Below are 14,133 nucleotides of genomic sequence, written 5' to 3'. Positions count from 1 at the left end.
GTCAAAACGGCAAAATCCTAAAGACACGAACAGCGATTTTTTTTTCTAGGGAAAAAAAATCACTGGGCCGTTTTTGGGACTTTGCTGTTTCCTCCACTGTGGTGCAATCTCAGAGTTGGTATATTTAAGTGGGGGAATGAAGCCACCCCACTTTATTTTGTGGGGTTTTTTTTTTTTTTTTTTTGCAGACCAGCATTTTTTTTTCCGGGGGGGGGGGGGGGGGGATCGCTGTTCCGTTTGTTCGGAATTTTGCGTTTTTTTTTTTTTGGGGTCGATTATACAGCTTTCACTTTTTTAAGCATTTGCTGTTATGATACATACCCAACCATTATACATCACCATGACAGTGTGGCACCCTCTCCTGCAATACAAAAGTAATGCTTAGCACTGTCTTGACAAAACATCCAACGCACTCCCTGAAGCAACAAGTTCTAAAGTAGTCTCTACTTTTCAGCAATTGGCAAAAGTCAAAACATATCCTACGAGGTCATTTAAAATCTGCACTGTTCAAATTGCTTTTCAGTCTTAAATGGTTCTTTAATAATAGTAAATATAACATGGTTTCAGAATCAGAAGCAATTGCACATATTCTGAAGTTAATGTCAGCATTGCAACAAATCACTTTATTTACATCTTCAGAGTAACTAACTTTGACATATTTAGGACTTCAATTTAAAATGAATTTTAACCCAAGGCCTGAATGGTGTAGAAGGGCTGTGAATGGGATTAGCAACTTTACACAGGTAACAGATATACATGAAAGGGCACTGCAGTTATGTAGCAATCACTTCTGCTTAAAGTGCTTTTTATTACATTTCCGAGAACATTTTACAATCATTTCAACTATGCATCCTTGCTTTCAAACTCATGAATAAGCAGAGCTAGCAGGACCAGAATGGTACGGTAAAAGGACAAGTACAAGAAAAGAAAACTGTAAATGCAGACATTCCTGGTGTCTCAAGCATAGTTCAGCAGCAAATAAAGAATCAGACTTTTTACTGTTTAAATCATATTTTTATTTATCCAACCATCGATCTTTTTCTACCTCGTAGGCGCACCTCATCAAGCTTTTTAATTACCTGCCCTGACTTTTTAGATGCTGCAGAATAACTCTTTAATAAAGTTTCAAAAATCTTTTCAGTGTTCGGGTGAGTGCTCAGAAACGCTTTTTCTAAGACATAAAGATCCACCCCTTTATCTTCTGGAAGGGATGAAGTAAAACTGAGTCCAAAGTCAATCAAGAGTAAGTTTTCTACATCCTCTGGTGGACAAAGTAGCATGTTTGAGGTGGTGAGGTCTCCATGGATAACATCTTCATCATGCATCCGAGCCAAGGTGTCACCCACTTTCTTTGCCAGTTTCTCTAACTTCTCTGTGTCACTCCCAGACTGCTGCATCAAAGCTATATAGTCCCGAACTGTTGCAGAGTTTACTATATCCTCCAGGTAAATACAGTTCAAGGAATAATCCACAAAATAAACTACTGGTGTTGGGATTCCTAAAAAAGGCAAACAGAAATAGACATTACACACACTTTAAATTTAAAAGAACTATGTGCTCTTGAAACAGCTCCCACAATGGAAGATAATTCACTCTGCTCTAAACAAACACCCAAAAGTGCATTACAAACAAGCATATATGAACAAGTCAAAAGAAACAGATAATGAATGGGGTGTGGGACTATGACAGCAAGCTTTCAGAGGTCTAACTGGCAGCCCAACTAAAATATGAGGGATCAGACCTGCAAATATAACACAAGCAGGGATTTCTTCTCAATGTCCAAGATATGCAAAGAATAAATACACACCAAGAGGAGATTAAAAACAGCAGCAATAACCCAAGTGTCGCACAGTGGAAGGACACTTATTTAACATTTGTTTACCAGGAAAGTCCAACTGGAAACGAAGCCAATTTTCAGTAGAAGCCCAGGGAAAAATGCTCCAGATGCATGTCTTTGTAATGTGGGAGGAAATTGGAGTACCCGGAGAAAACCCACATGAACGCAAGGAGGACATGCAGACTCTGCACAGAAGGCACTCCGGCCAAGAATCGAACTGAAAAACCTCTTGCTGTGAGGCAACAACGGTACCACTGCGCTGTCTCTACACTTGCAGATTTACCGGTGCACTTCAGCCAATAACTAAGGTGTCATTCAGCACAATGAAATCTGCAGATTACTGGGTGAATTTATATCACAAAGGACCACTAGATAGAGAAGTTTCCATGTTTACTGGTGGGGTTCAAGCAGAACAGTATTTGCGATTGGGAAATGTGCAGGTTCAGAATCAAAATGGAATTTCATATTAGTTCACTAACAATGGTATTTGCTTTGGAGATCGTCTAGGGTCACTGACTGTATAACAGTACAGCCAGTATTTGATGTGCATGAATCTCCAGGTTGTCTTAGATAATAACTGGACTAATGACAACAAACAGCACAAAACAGTTTCCAAGGGGACTTGGTGATGAGTGATAAAAAAATTGGGAAGCCATAAAAAAAAAAAAAGACAGCAAATAAATCGATAATCATCACAAAGCCAATCGGACAGTGGATGCGAAGGAGGGACCTTGTAAACAGAACTGCACAGTGTGATAAGTACACAGATCTGAGGCTGTTGTCAACATATTCTGGTACTACTATTATCCTGAAGGCCATGCAATCACGTACTAGCTGCTGCAATGCATGCAAATTGATATGCACCACTGTTGCCCAAAAACAGTTCAGAACTCCATAACCGATGACCAAAACATACTAATGCGTTACTTCTATCTTCAAAAACGTTGTCTTGTTTTTTCTGGCATAAAACAAACTAGAAACAAAGTTAGTATTTGCAGTTTAAAACCATTCTCAGGCATGAAGTTAAATCAAATGATCAAGAGGCATCTTTGTTGGCTTCCAAATGCTGCAACCAAACAGCAGATCCACAATATGAATAGGATAGTAATTATAAATTTGTGAAGAAAGGAAACAAACTCTTTATAGAATCTATATTAAAATGAACATGAAAATTGCTTTTGAGCAGACATACTGCCCAAATTCTGTTAATAAATGAACAGAACTGCATGACCACTGCAGCTGCATCTCCTACATAATCAATGCATGCCAAGTTGCAACATAGTTTAATGGTTAAACAAAGATAGTAATGTGATAACTTTACAGCATGAAATTAATACTCCCCAACGATCTTTTAAAATATGAAAAATTAAAAATCACAAAGGAGCAGAGTAACGCCATGTGCAACAGACCAATAAATCACCAAAAAATACACTTGCAAAAACCACAACAGAGATAAAAGAAAAAAAAGTGCTAAAAATGTTATCTCCTGTGATTTCTTTACAAGTATATATTTTTGGTGACTCTGAAAATACCTCAACTTTAGGATTCATGATGCTCTGAACTCCCCCATTACACTACACAGAAATGCTCTGAACTTACTTAGCATTAAACATCACAATAATATTACAGCCCCTCCCTCTCTAGGATTAACATTGTCAATCTTTTGCAGGAGTTTATACAAAGCATCACGCCTTTCATCACATCAGTATATAATGGGTTGTCTCCTTCCTAAGTATTTACGAATATATGGGAAAAGGGTAACAGAAAAACAGCTCTGCGTGTTTCAAAGTTAGCCACCTGTAACAGCTGACCAGTAAATGATGTGGCCTTTCTAACAGAAGAAATGCACATAAAGCCAGCAGAAGCAACCCTAACAGAATGCAGCTCCAGTACGCTTCCTCATAAAACTTAAAATGGTAGAAGTGTGCTTCATTATTCAAAATGCAAGCCAATGGCCTTGTCATCCTTCAGCAAGAGAGAAGGGGGCGAGAGTCCTCCCGCGGCGCTTCACACGACCAGAGCCAGAAGGGGCAAGTCCTCCCGCGGCGCTTCACACGACCAGAGCCAGAAGGGGCAAGTCCTCCCGCGGCGCTTCACACGACCAGAGCCAGAAGGGGCAAGTCCTCCTTGGCGCTTCACGACCAGAGCCAGAAGGGGCAAGTCCTCCCGCGGCGCTTCACACGACCAGAGCCAGAAGGGGCAAGTCCTCCCGCGGCGCTTCACACGACCAGAGCCAGAAGGGGCAAGTCTTCCCCCGGCGCTTCACACGACCAGAGCCAGAAGGGGCAAGTCTTCCCCCGGCGCTTCACACGACCAGAGCCAGAAGGGGCAGGTCTTCCCCCGGCGCTTCACACGAGAGAAGGGGCAGGTCTTCCCCCGGCGCTTCACACGAGAGAGAAGGGGCAGGTCTTCCCCCGGCGCTTCACACGAGAGAGAAGGGGCAGGTCTTCCCCCGGCGCTTCACACGAGAGAGAAGGGGCAGGTCTTCCCCCGGCGCTTCACACGAGAGAGAAGGGGCAGGTCTTCCCCCGGCACTTCACACGAGAGAGAAGGGGCAGGTCTTCCCCCGGCGCTTCACACGAGAGAGAAGGGGCAGGTCTTCCCCCGGCGCTTCACACGAGAGAGAAGGGGCAGGTCTTCCCCCGGCGCTTCACACGAGAGAGAAGAGGCGGGTCTTCCCACAGCGCTTCACACGAGAGAGCCAGAGAGAGAAGGGGCAGGTCTTCCCACAGCGCTTCACACGAGAGAGCCAGAGAGAGAAGGGGCAGGTCTTCCCACAGCGCTTCACACGAGAGAGCCAGAGAGAGAAGGAGCAGGTCTTCCCACAGCGCTTCACACGAGAGAGTCAGGGAGAGAAGGGGCAGGTTTTCCCACAGCGCTTCACATGAGAGAGCCAGAGAGAGAAGGGGCAAGTCTTCCCACAGCGCTTCACAAGAGAGAGCCAGAGAGAGAAGGGGCAAGTCTTCCCACAGCGCTTCACAAGAGGGAGACAGAGGGAGAAGGGGCAAGTCTTCCCACAGCACTTCACAAAAGAGACCGTCAATGTCAAGCAAGAAGGAAGGAAGCGGTGTCTCACATGCTCATCATCAGGATTTTGCAACATTAAGGCCATTGTTTCAAGTAAGACTTTTAAAAACAAGGTTAAGATCCTTTGAAGGATTGTAGATTCATACCTTCAAGCAGGTGTTAGAATATGCCACACACAATGGTCTGATTTTTTTTTTTTTTTTTTTTTTTTTTTAAATACAGTGGTAGGACACTGATCCCAGTGCACTATTTTGAGATATATCCTGAGGTTAAAACCACAAACTTGTATAAGCGGCACATAACACAAAGCAACAATATGCTACTCGTACATCTCAATTTACCAATAAGCAAGTTGACTAATAACCTATATAAAACAACATGGTTATAACATTTAAACCATCATACAAGTAAGCAACTTTTGAATTTAAAACACAGGATAAGTTATGGATTTCGGTGGACACCAGTTCAGAGGGTGCAGGGGGAGTATTCAGTGAAGCTGGTAAGCCAAAAATAGAGAGAGAAAAAAAAACAGAACAAATAGTTGGGAGAAACAAGAGAGTTCTAGATGGATTTTTATTAGTCATTCCTTTCGGCAACAGGAGTAGTTTAAATGATGAAACTGGAAATATGTTTTGACACAAAGCTCTATTAGAAATGTTGACAACATTTCTATTTAAAATCTATAAGTACTGCTTAACCAGCTTTCTGAATTTGTGATAGTATTCAATGGCCTTTACATCAGTGTGTGGTAGAGATTACTCCCTCTAGTGCACATAGATTCCACACAAAGTGGAAATCCAAAACAGCTGCAATACAAAATTTTTGAATAAAACCGGATTCTTGAAGAACAGATGTTAAAGCAGAGCAAAACTCACAAGCATGAGGTCAAACTATGTTTGCAGAATACATAAACATACAGGTACATTATAGATGGGCATACGTAGCTTGGATGAATATACATTTGGGTATATATAATTTTGTTGACTACACATTTGTCAAACACAATTCACCTAAACAAACTTATCTGAACCACAGGTGATAAGACAGTGTAACTGTGTGAATAAATGTGATCTATTAACATTTTGGCAACAAATATTCCGAACTGAAAATGCTTGAAATAAACATGACAGCCCAAACAATGTCACATTGAAAATATCTGTGTGAAGTAGAAATGAAGGCAGTGCATGTCCATTCCTCTGAATATCTGTAGATATTTTCAGTGGAATATCCCCACTACACTGCATGAAACAATGCACTTATGATGCAATAAAATATGTTCAACACGTGGCCAACATGTTCATGAACATGGTCCTCGAACAACAAGTGCCAGTACGACTGTCATAGTTCATGCTGGCGTCGATGTCTTGAGGTGTACCTCCCTAAAATATACGAAGAGACATGATGGAGCTCTACTATGTACCCATGGTGAGTATGAGCCTAGCATTCAGCAGCATTCTACCTTCTCTTATTTTTGTGTTATTCAATTGTCAGCCTGGCAGGATATGATCAACAGCCCACCTTGTTTTACCAGGGACTGCATGCATCTGTCCCCTCTACAGTTTTGATTACTGGCAAAGACATTCTCCATCTTATAGTGCCTTTTTAGGCAATGCCAACCTGATAAACCTACCAATGTAACAAAACAAGCAACAGAAAATATGAAGGTATTACTGATCAGTGCTAGGAGCCTACAAGCCCTACTCACCCTGGAGGACATAGACGTCTCTGCAGTGACATGGTTTAAAATAGCAGACAGCACTCTCTGGCTGTACAGGGCTACAATTCCTTTCACACTTTTAGACCAGCCACTGTGCAAAAGGGGAAGAAAATTTGGATTTGTGTCTATTTACATACAGTAGAGACTCACAAAGGCTGGTAGAGCAGCATGACGGACTAGAGCTTCATGTCAAGATCCTAGGCCATAAATCAGCTAGCTATATAACTCCCTCTATGACAAAGAAAGCCCCAGTGCTTGAATCACTTTCTATTAACCCAATACAATTTTTCTAGGTGATCTAAATCTATCCAACTAATGACTGGATAACTTACACCACCATTAGTGCACAAGAACCAGAACCTTGTCACGGCAAATGCCCTGCATCAATTAGTCAGAATACCCACTGGAGGGGGGGGGGGCATCATCTTGGATCTTGTCCTTACTGATACTGGCGCATCTTGCACCATCCCTTGTGTAGGGATCTTCTTCCCTTGTTAAGTCTGATCATAACTTACGATCACATTTAACAAAGATCTGTCCTAATTCACAGTCCTCAAGGCCTCATCTGAACTTGGAGTCCCACAAAGTTAAAGAATGCATCTAGTTAGCCAAAGCTGAATGCAGAGATGTGAACATGATTCCAATAAACACTGACTTGAGCAACATCTCTATTCACAATCTTTTTTAAATGGACTATGCTTTGATAAAATTTCTATAAACAAACAATCAGACATATAACAGGCTACCTTCTGCATAGCTCACCATCACTGCATAAAACGTCTTGTTATCCACTCCAACACCTGGTCGTAAGAAAACTTGAACCCCCTTAGTGTCATATGCTTTGAGCAAATGAAGATGCCAAACATGGCACCTCAATTTCTTGGAAGGTGCTGCAAGTTCAATAAATGCTCTCCTAATGTTCCGTTCCTCATTAATATATCTTGCAAACATGGAATCCTTGCCAAAACATTTAAATCAAGACAGCCACCCACAAAACAAGGAAATTGCGAAGTATTACCTTTATCTGAAGTCATCCAATCCAGTAACTAAGCAAAATCCAGTCGAACAGCTATAACCACAATTACACCAGCACAAGATCACAAAATTCTGCCACAAATTAACAGCGCCAGCACAGTTAAATATTCACGCCAACAAAATCCATGCATGAACACTAGTAGAAAACCAAGTGCTCTTGTATTTATACAGCCAAACAAATGAAAGCACCCAGGTAGAAGGAAAAAAGTAAGTTCTAAACAACTGTGATACCTGCAAATGGTGGGACATGGGAATTGGGTTTTCAGAGGCCTCCTGCAACAAAATGTTTAGATTTTGAGAATATCCCCCCCCAGTGGACAATTTCTCTGCCAGTTTCAAAACACAACTCCAAAGGAATTTCTAGAATGCAACTTACTGTCAGTAGTGATTAAAAAATGTATGGTATAAGAGGTTCAGATAACTGCTTCCACCCAAACACTAGGATGGCAGAGACAAAACTGATTCAAGAATCATGGGTGTAGCAGAGATAGTCAGCACTGATGGAGCCAAATCATGCATGCCTTTCAAGTGAATTCTGTAAAGAGGCTTACGCAAATCTGCTTCGTCAATCAGCAACAAAGCTGTTTTGAAGTTGCCCCTTTTAGTTTAGAGCAGCATAAACTGTGAACTTCACACACTCTGGGATACGAGGTCCAGTGCAAGAATCCCATGTTGTCCAAAAGCTCACAAACTGCCTTAAATTCAAATCCCACTTGGGCATCTACTTAGGGCGGTACTTGGAACCTTGCAAGTAAATTTAACATGACTGAAAAAATGGAAGCCAAATATGCAAATTCCTCAGATGCCCCTGTCACTTCTGACAAAAGGAGACTTCCTGACAGTAAAGAAAAAATGAGACCCCAATAACACTGAGGTGTTGGCCAAGCATGCACCCACAAGACACTGCCTAAAGTTAAACGTCATTCCTACAAAAGTGTGCTACCCTTCTAAGTTTGTAACAGTGATTTTTATGAGTGCACCATTTATCCAACTGCTCTCTTTCTGGATCAAATCCCACTGTTGTCAGCTGTATGTGAAATCCATTACAGCAAATAATTTAACAAAGGAGCAAGCTATACTACTTTAGAAAAAAATTGCACAGACCTGTCAGCAAAATGAAAAAAAAATCCTGCATGTTCCACCATCACTGAAGGGGATGTGCAGGCACCTTGGATAAACAAACAGACAATAAAGCATTAAGACACCAAAAAACCTAAAATGTGACAGTGTCCTGATGATGGTGTAAGCTACATCAAAGACAAAACATATGCACTACACCAGGGCTGTCCAACCTTTAGTGCTCAGGGGCCACTTATCATACAGTTCAGAGGCCACTTACCATACTAGTCAAGGTTTTTTTTTTTTTGGGGAGGGGGGTGCAACATGTATCTGTCCATTCTAAATGGCTTGTTATAGGGCATACAAAGGGCTATGGTAGGTAGGATTGTGGCCCTAGGGCCACCTGCTGGACACCTCTGCTCTAGATTAAGGGTGAGAACTTGGCAAAGGTTGTGCCTAGCTCTGGCCTGTGTTTTATTTAACTTGTAAGTGGACTGGACTAGAATCGTCAAATTTATAGCCATAACCTAGTTAAGATCATCAAACCACAACAGTTAAAACGTTGTAATTTAAAAATGAGTTAAATTAACTGCGCATATAAAGTGCATTGCATGCCAATAGGCTAAATAATTCTGAAAAGCAGCACAGTGTCTTACATACTGATGGCAGTGAACTAGACAGCAAACTTCAAAAGTAATTCTTGTCTGTGGAACGGGTATTCCCAATTAATGCCATTGCGCATTTGGACTCATTGAACAGATATGACTTTGGTAGGTAGGCATTTATTTATTTACTGCTACTTAACAGGTAAGTGGGCTAGTCTTTTGTCATGACCCAATCTCAAAGAGCAGAAAATACATTAGGATCTTACTAATCAACTAGAATGATTAAATAGTAACATTCAGTACATAATAAAATTCAACATAGATAGGAATGACAATATCAGGGAGTGCATTCTAACTTTTGGGCCATAAATGGTGAAGGCATCAAGCTCAATGATTCCTAGTGGTCACTGAGCTACGACCAAAAATGAGGATAAATGTGAAGTGACCTTGCTTTTGACTGAACTACAGAAATGCATCTAATGTGAGCAGTGTCTCATGTCCCCAGAATATAACAAAATGGACATAAAAAGAGTGCAGCAAGTCTGGCTCTATGGTTGACATCCACACATTTGCAGCTTTACAGTAGGTTCATACTAGGCTATCTGCCCCAGGGCATTTATAAGCCTAGTCAGAGTGTGTTTGGCTTTCGCCACCCATTTTAAATTTATTTTGCTATGCCCTTTTTCGAAGTTAGTATACTGTGCCTCTGTCTAACAGTGACACAGAAGTGATACCCGGGGTAAACCTACCATCTCCCATCCACTCATCAAGATTCCTATTGAAGAGAGGAAATGAGGGACTCTGCCTAACCTGGACTGGGATTTCATTCCAGAGTGAAGGGAGCCTCTGGGTTATGAATCTGTCCCTCCAGCATGTCCTATTTATTTCAGTGCTGAGGTTCAAGTCTCTCGAGCGCGTAGCTCGATGGGATTTGGATATTCTGAGGTGCAGCATGTCCATTAATTCCAAGTTGGACATGGCTTTATACGTCAGGCACAGATCGCCTCTGAGCAGGCGGTATGCCACTGAGTAGAGCTGGAGTTTCTTTAACCGGGCAGCATATGGCATCTGTTTGAGCCCTTTGATCCTCTTGGTGAGGTACTTTTGGAGTCTTTCCAGTTGCTGCAGGTGTCTGGTAAGGTACATCCCAAAAGGGGCACTGTACTCAATTATGGGCCTGATGAGGGATGAGTAAAGAGGCACGATGACCTCCCCTGATCTAGATGTGAATCCCTTCATGATTAGGTGGGCTATATAAAATGTTTTTCTAACCACTTTGGCCACGTGGTTGTCAAATGAGAGATTGCTATCAACTTGGGCCCCCAGGTCCCTAATTACTTCTTCCGTACTTAAAGGATTACCACCTATGTGGTAATTTGTGGGCACTTTGTTTTTGCCAAAGGGGAGGACTATACACTTTTTGGCGTTTAGCTTGAGGCCATGGCTCTGGCACCAGTTGTCTGTTTCTATGAGGCCCTTTTGTAGGATGCTTGTGTCAGCTGGAGAGTCTATTATGGCGCCCAGTTTGCAATCATCTGCAAACTTGGTCAGCCACAGTCCTTCCGTGTTAGCCTGTACCTCCTCTGAGAAATATATACCGAACAAGAGAGGTCTCAGGACTGAGCCTTGTGGGAAGCCACTTGTAACTGGTTTGGAGTCTGACATGGCTCCAGCAATTCTAACCATGTGGGTTCTGTCCTTGAGCCAGTTTGCAACCCATCTAGTGACATAGGGGTTTATATTTAAGCTGGTGAGCTTATCTATAATGCCCGAGTGGGGTATTGTATCAAAGGCTTTTGCAAGGTCCAGGTAGGCTGTGTGGACCACCTTCCCCTTGTCAATGGCCTTGGTGACTGTTTCAAAGAAATCGACCAGGTTTAAGAGGCAGGATCTGCCCTTAACAAAGCCGAACTGGGTAGGATCCAGTGTCTGTAGGTCCCCAATATCTTTATTTATGAGGTCCATGATGATCCTTTCCATAGCTTTGCAGACCAAGCTAGTCAAGCTTATGGGGCGATAGTTTCCAGGATCCGTTGAGGCACCACCTTTGTGGAGAGGGACCACTGTTGCTGTACGCCACTCTTTGGGTACATATCCTGTAGTAAGGCTGAGACTGAACAGTAGTTTTATGTTTGGGTTTAGTTCTTCTTGGAGTTCATGTAGGACGCAGCCCGGGACACCGTCTGGTCCCATTGATGCTGTTTTTTTTTGGAGAGGGCGGCTCTTACCTGAGCATCTGAGATGTCAAGGGGGCAGCACTCTGCTGGGATAGATATTTGCCCTTTTGGTGGGGAAGGGGGGGGGGAGTTTGCGCTGAACCTGTCAGCTAGGATGTTGGCAATGTCTGTGGGTTCAGTGTATTTTTTGTCATTTTTGGACTAATTCTGAGCATATCTAGGAATTCCCACCCAGGTTCCTAACATAACTAAAGAAAGCCTTGTGATTATCCTTAGTGTCCTGTGCAATTTTTCTCTCGAAGCTGACCTTAGACGATTTTATGAGTGCCCGTAGTTGTTTGCTAATACTAATCAGAGACGCCTTCCCTTTTTGGGATTTTGCTCTATCATGTAGTAGCTTCCTCCTTCTACTGTATAGTTTATGGCTGGGGTCCACCAGACAGGATGCCTAACTTTGGAGGATTGGATCTTGGTTTTATTTGGGATTGCATGATCCATGCATTCCTGAAGGTGTAGAATGCATTTATAAAGGATTCTGCGGTCTGGGCCGTATTTTCCACAGGCCCGGGGGCTTTGAAGGACTCCACCTCTGTTTTGAGGAGTGTGAAATTTGCTTTAGAGAAGTTTTTCACTGTGGTTTTCTGGGCAGGGGCTGGGGTCGGGATGTGAATATCTAGTGAGATTAGTTTATGGTCTGATCTTACCAGTGAGGGATACACTTCTGGTCTGGAGCATAGAGTCCCCATGTTGGTGATGATCAGGTCCAGTATGTTTTCCCCTCTTGTGGGAGTGGCAACAAGTTGTTCCATAGTATTTGAGTTTATAAATTCTAGGAACCTTCGGGCTAGGGTGTTGGAGCTAGAGTAATGCTCCCAGTCTATGTTAGGGTAGTTGAAGTCGCCCAATATAATGGTGTTTGGAGATACCTTCATATTTTCCAGTGTTCTCAGGAAGACCGAGTGGGGTTCCTGGGTTTGGGAGGGTGGTCTGTAGCAGGCTATAAACTGGAAGGCAGTTTTACCCACTGTTAGCTGCACATGGATAGTCTCTGATGCTTCGTGCTGTGCCACGAACCTGGAGGTGTGAGTATCTTTGACGAATATTGATACTTCCCCTCCTTTTGTGGTTCGGTCCAAGTTTTGGGGCCGAAAAACATGGTATGAGGTATAACCTGGTAGTGCTGGGGTGCTCTCGGGAGCCTTGAACCAGGTTTCTGTTACTGCACAGATATCGATGTTCTCCATGCCAAGGAGAGTTTCGAGTGTGTGCATCTTGAAGTTTAAACTTCTGGCGTTGAGTAGCATTACTCTTAGTTTTTTATCCCTTGTGATACCTATGGAGGTGGGTTTGTCTTTCGAGCCTTGCCTAAAAAAGGCACTATAGGGGTGGCAAGAGCCTTTGCCAATATCCGAAAACCCAGGGTTGACAGGTGCAAGCTGTCCCTAGCGAAGCATCAGCCAAGCATGTCATCCCAGGCAGACAGGCATTGGATCCCCTTTGAATGACACCAATACTTAAGCCAATTGTTGAAACTGATCATCTTGTCTTCATATTCTGACATCATTCTTGGTGAGGGTAAGATGCTACTCAAGGTCAGGGTCATACCGGCCTAGGCTACATGCTCAGAGAGCTCCTCTATGTCTCTTTTCATGTAGTCCAGGGAAGTACATCTCAGGTCACTCACACCAGCATGAACAATGACTGAGTCATATTTGTACTTGCCTTGGAGTGACCTGAGTGCTTGTGTTATGTGGCGGATCCTAGCGCCTGACAAGCAGCTCACCGTGACCTTCTCCTTGTTCAGCCTGGTGAGCGGGACGTCAAGTGTGCCTGACGATAGAGTCACCTATTACAAGTGTATCAGGTGTGTTGTTTAGCCTTAAGGGCTATGACTGTTCGGCACACTGGCTTTGTGAGCTATGTGTTGCACGTGTTTTGTTTTGGGGTAGCGGTTGCTTGGGTGTCTGCTTTGGAGGTCTCTGCTGCTTAGGCAGATTTTTATTTAGAGCCTCCGAGTATGTTTTCGTGTGTTTATGTGTTTGGTTTGCTGTCGTGGTAGGTCTATGTGAGACTGGAATTGTAGCGAGTGTGGTTTCCTTCTCCCCCTGACTGGTTACGCCAGTACTGAGTTGAGAGAGCTTAGCCTCCAGTTTGGCTATATGGTTGCATCTCTCACGTGTTGGAATTTGTTGGGAGGAGGAGAGGGTTGTCAGTGTACATGAGGCAGTTGTAACATTGCCTCAAGATTCCCAGATTCACCAGCTGGACCGGAGAGGAGACTGACAACTGACCTTTGTACATGCTAGAATAGTATTGGGAATTCCTTTATAAATTGAAAAAAAGGGCCAGTGGGGAACAAAGTACTCAAGGGGAGTATGTGAGGGTGTAGTGCTTTTAATTTTTTAGTGCTGACTTATATAATTGCTTTAGTGAGCAAGTGCCAGGCTTTAGAGTGGGAATAAGGTGTTTATTATGAGAACTAGATCAGTTCTAAGGGAAAAAGTGAAGAGCAGACTTTGTGGAGCCGAGAATGGTTTAAACCCAATTAAGCGGCACTGCGCTATGCGCAAAATCGCACAAAGCCACGGTAACGCGGGTTTTATACAGGGGGACTTGAAAGAGCTACAAATTGGCCCAAAACAGCCAATAGACTACCAGATTTTTGTGCTGGGAACA

The 14,133-nt window shown here is 43.0% G+C and overlaps 1 protein-coding gene across 1 annotated transcript in view; it reads right to left on the bottom strand.

Moving 5' to 3' along the window:
- Positions 1-591: 591 nt before the first annotated feature.
- Positions 592-14,133, bottom strand: part of TP53RK (TP53 regulating kinase) — a 35,260-nt gene continuing 21,718 nt past the window's right edge. Inside the window, exon 2 of the mRNA XM_044090301.1 lies at positions 592-1,498. Coding sequence (XP_043946236.1) covers positions 1,020-1,498 — 479 coding nt within the window. The 3' untranslated portion in view covers positions 592-1,019. The remainder of the gene's footprint in view (positions 1,499-14,133) is intronic.

This window comes from Protopterus annectens, chromosome 12.part0 (genome assembly GCF_019279795.1).
Source record: "Protopterus annectens isolate FY-2018-M chromosome 12.part0, PAN1.0, whole genome shotgun sequence".
NCBI lineage: Eukaryota > Metazoa > Chordata > Ceratodontiformes > Protopteridae > Protopterus > Protopterus annectens.
Note: the sequence above shows the minus strand (reverse complement) of the source record. Positions and strands in the feature narration are given on the sequence as shown.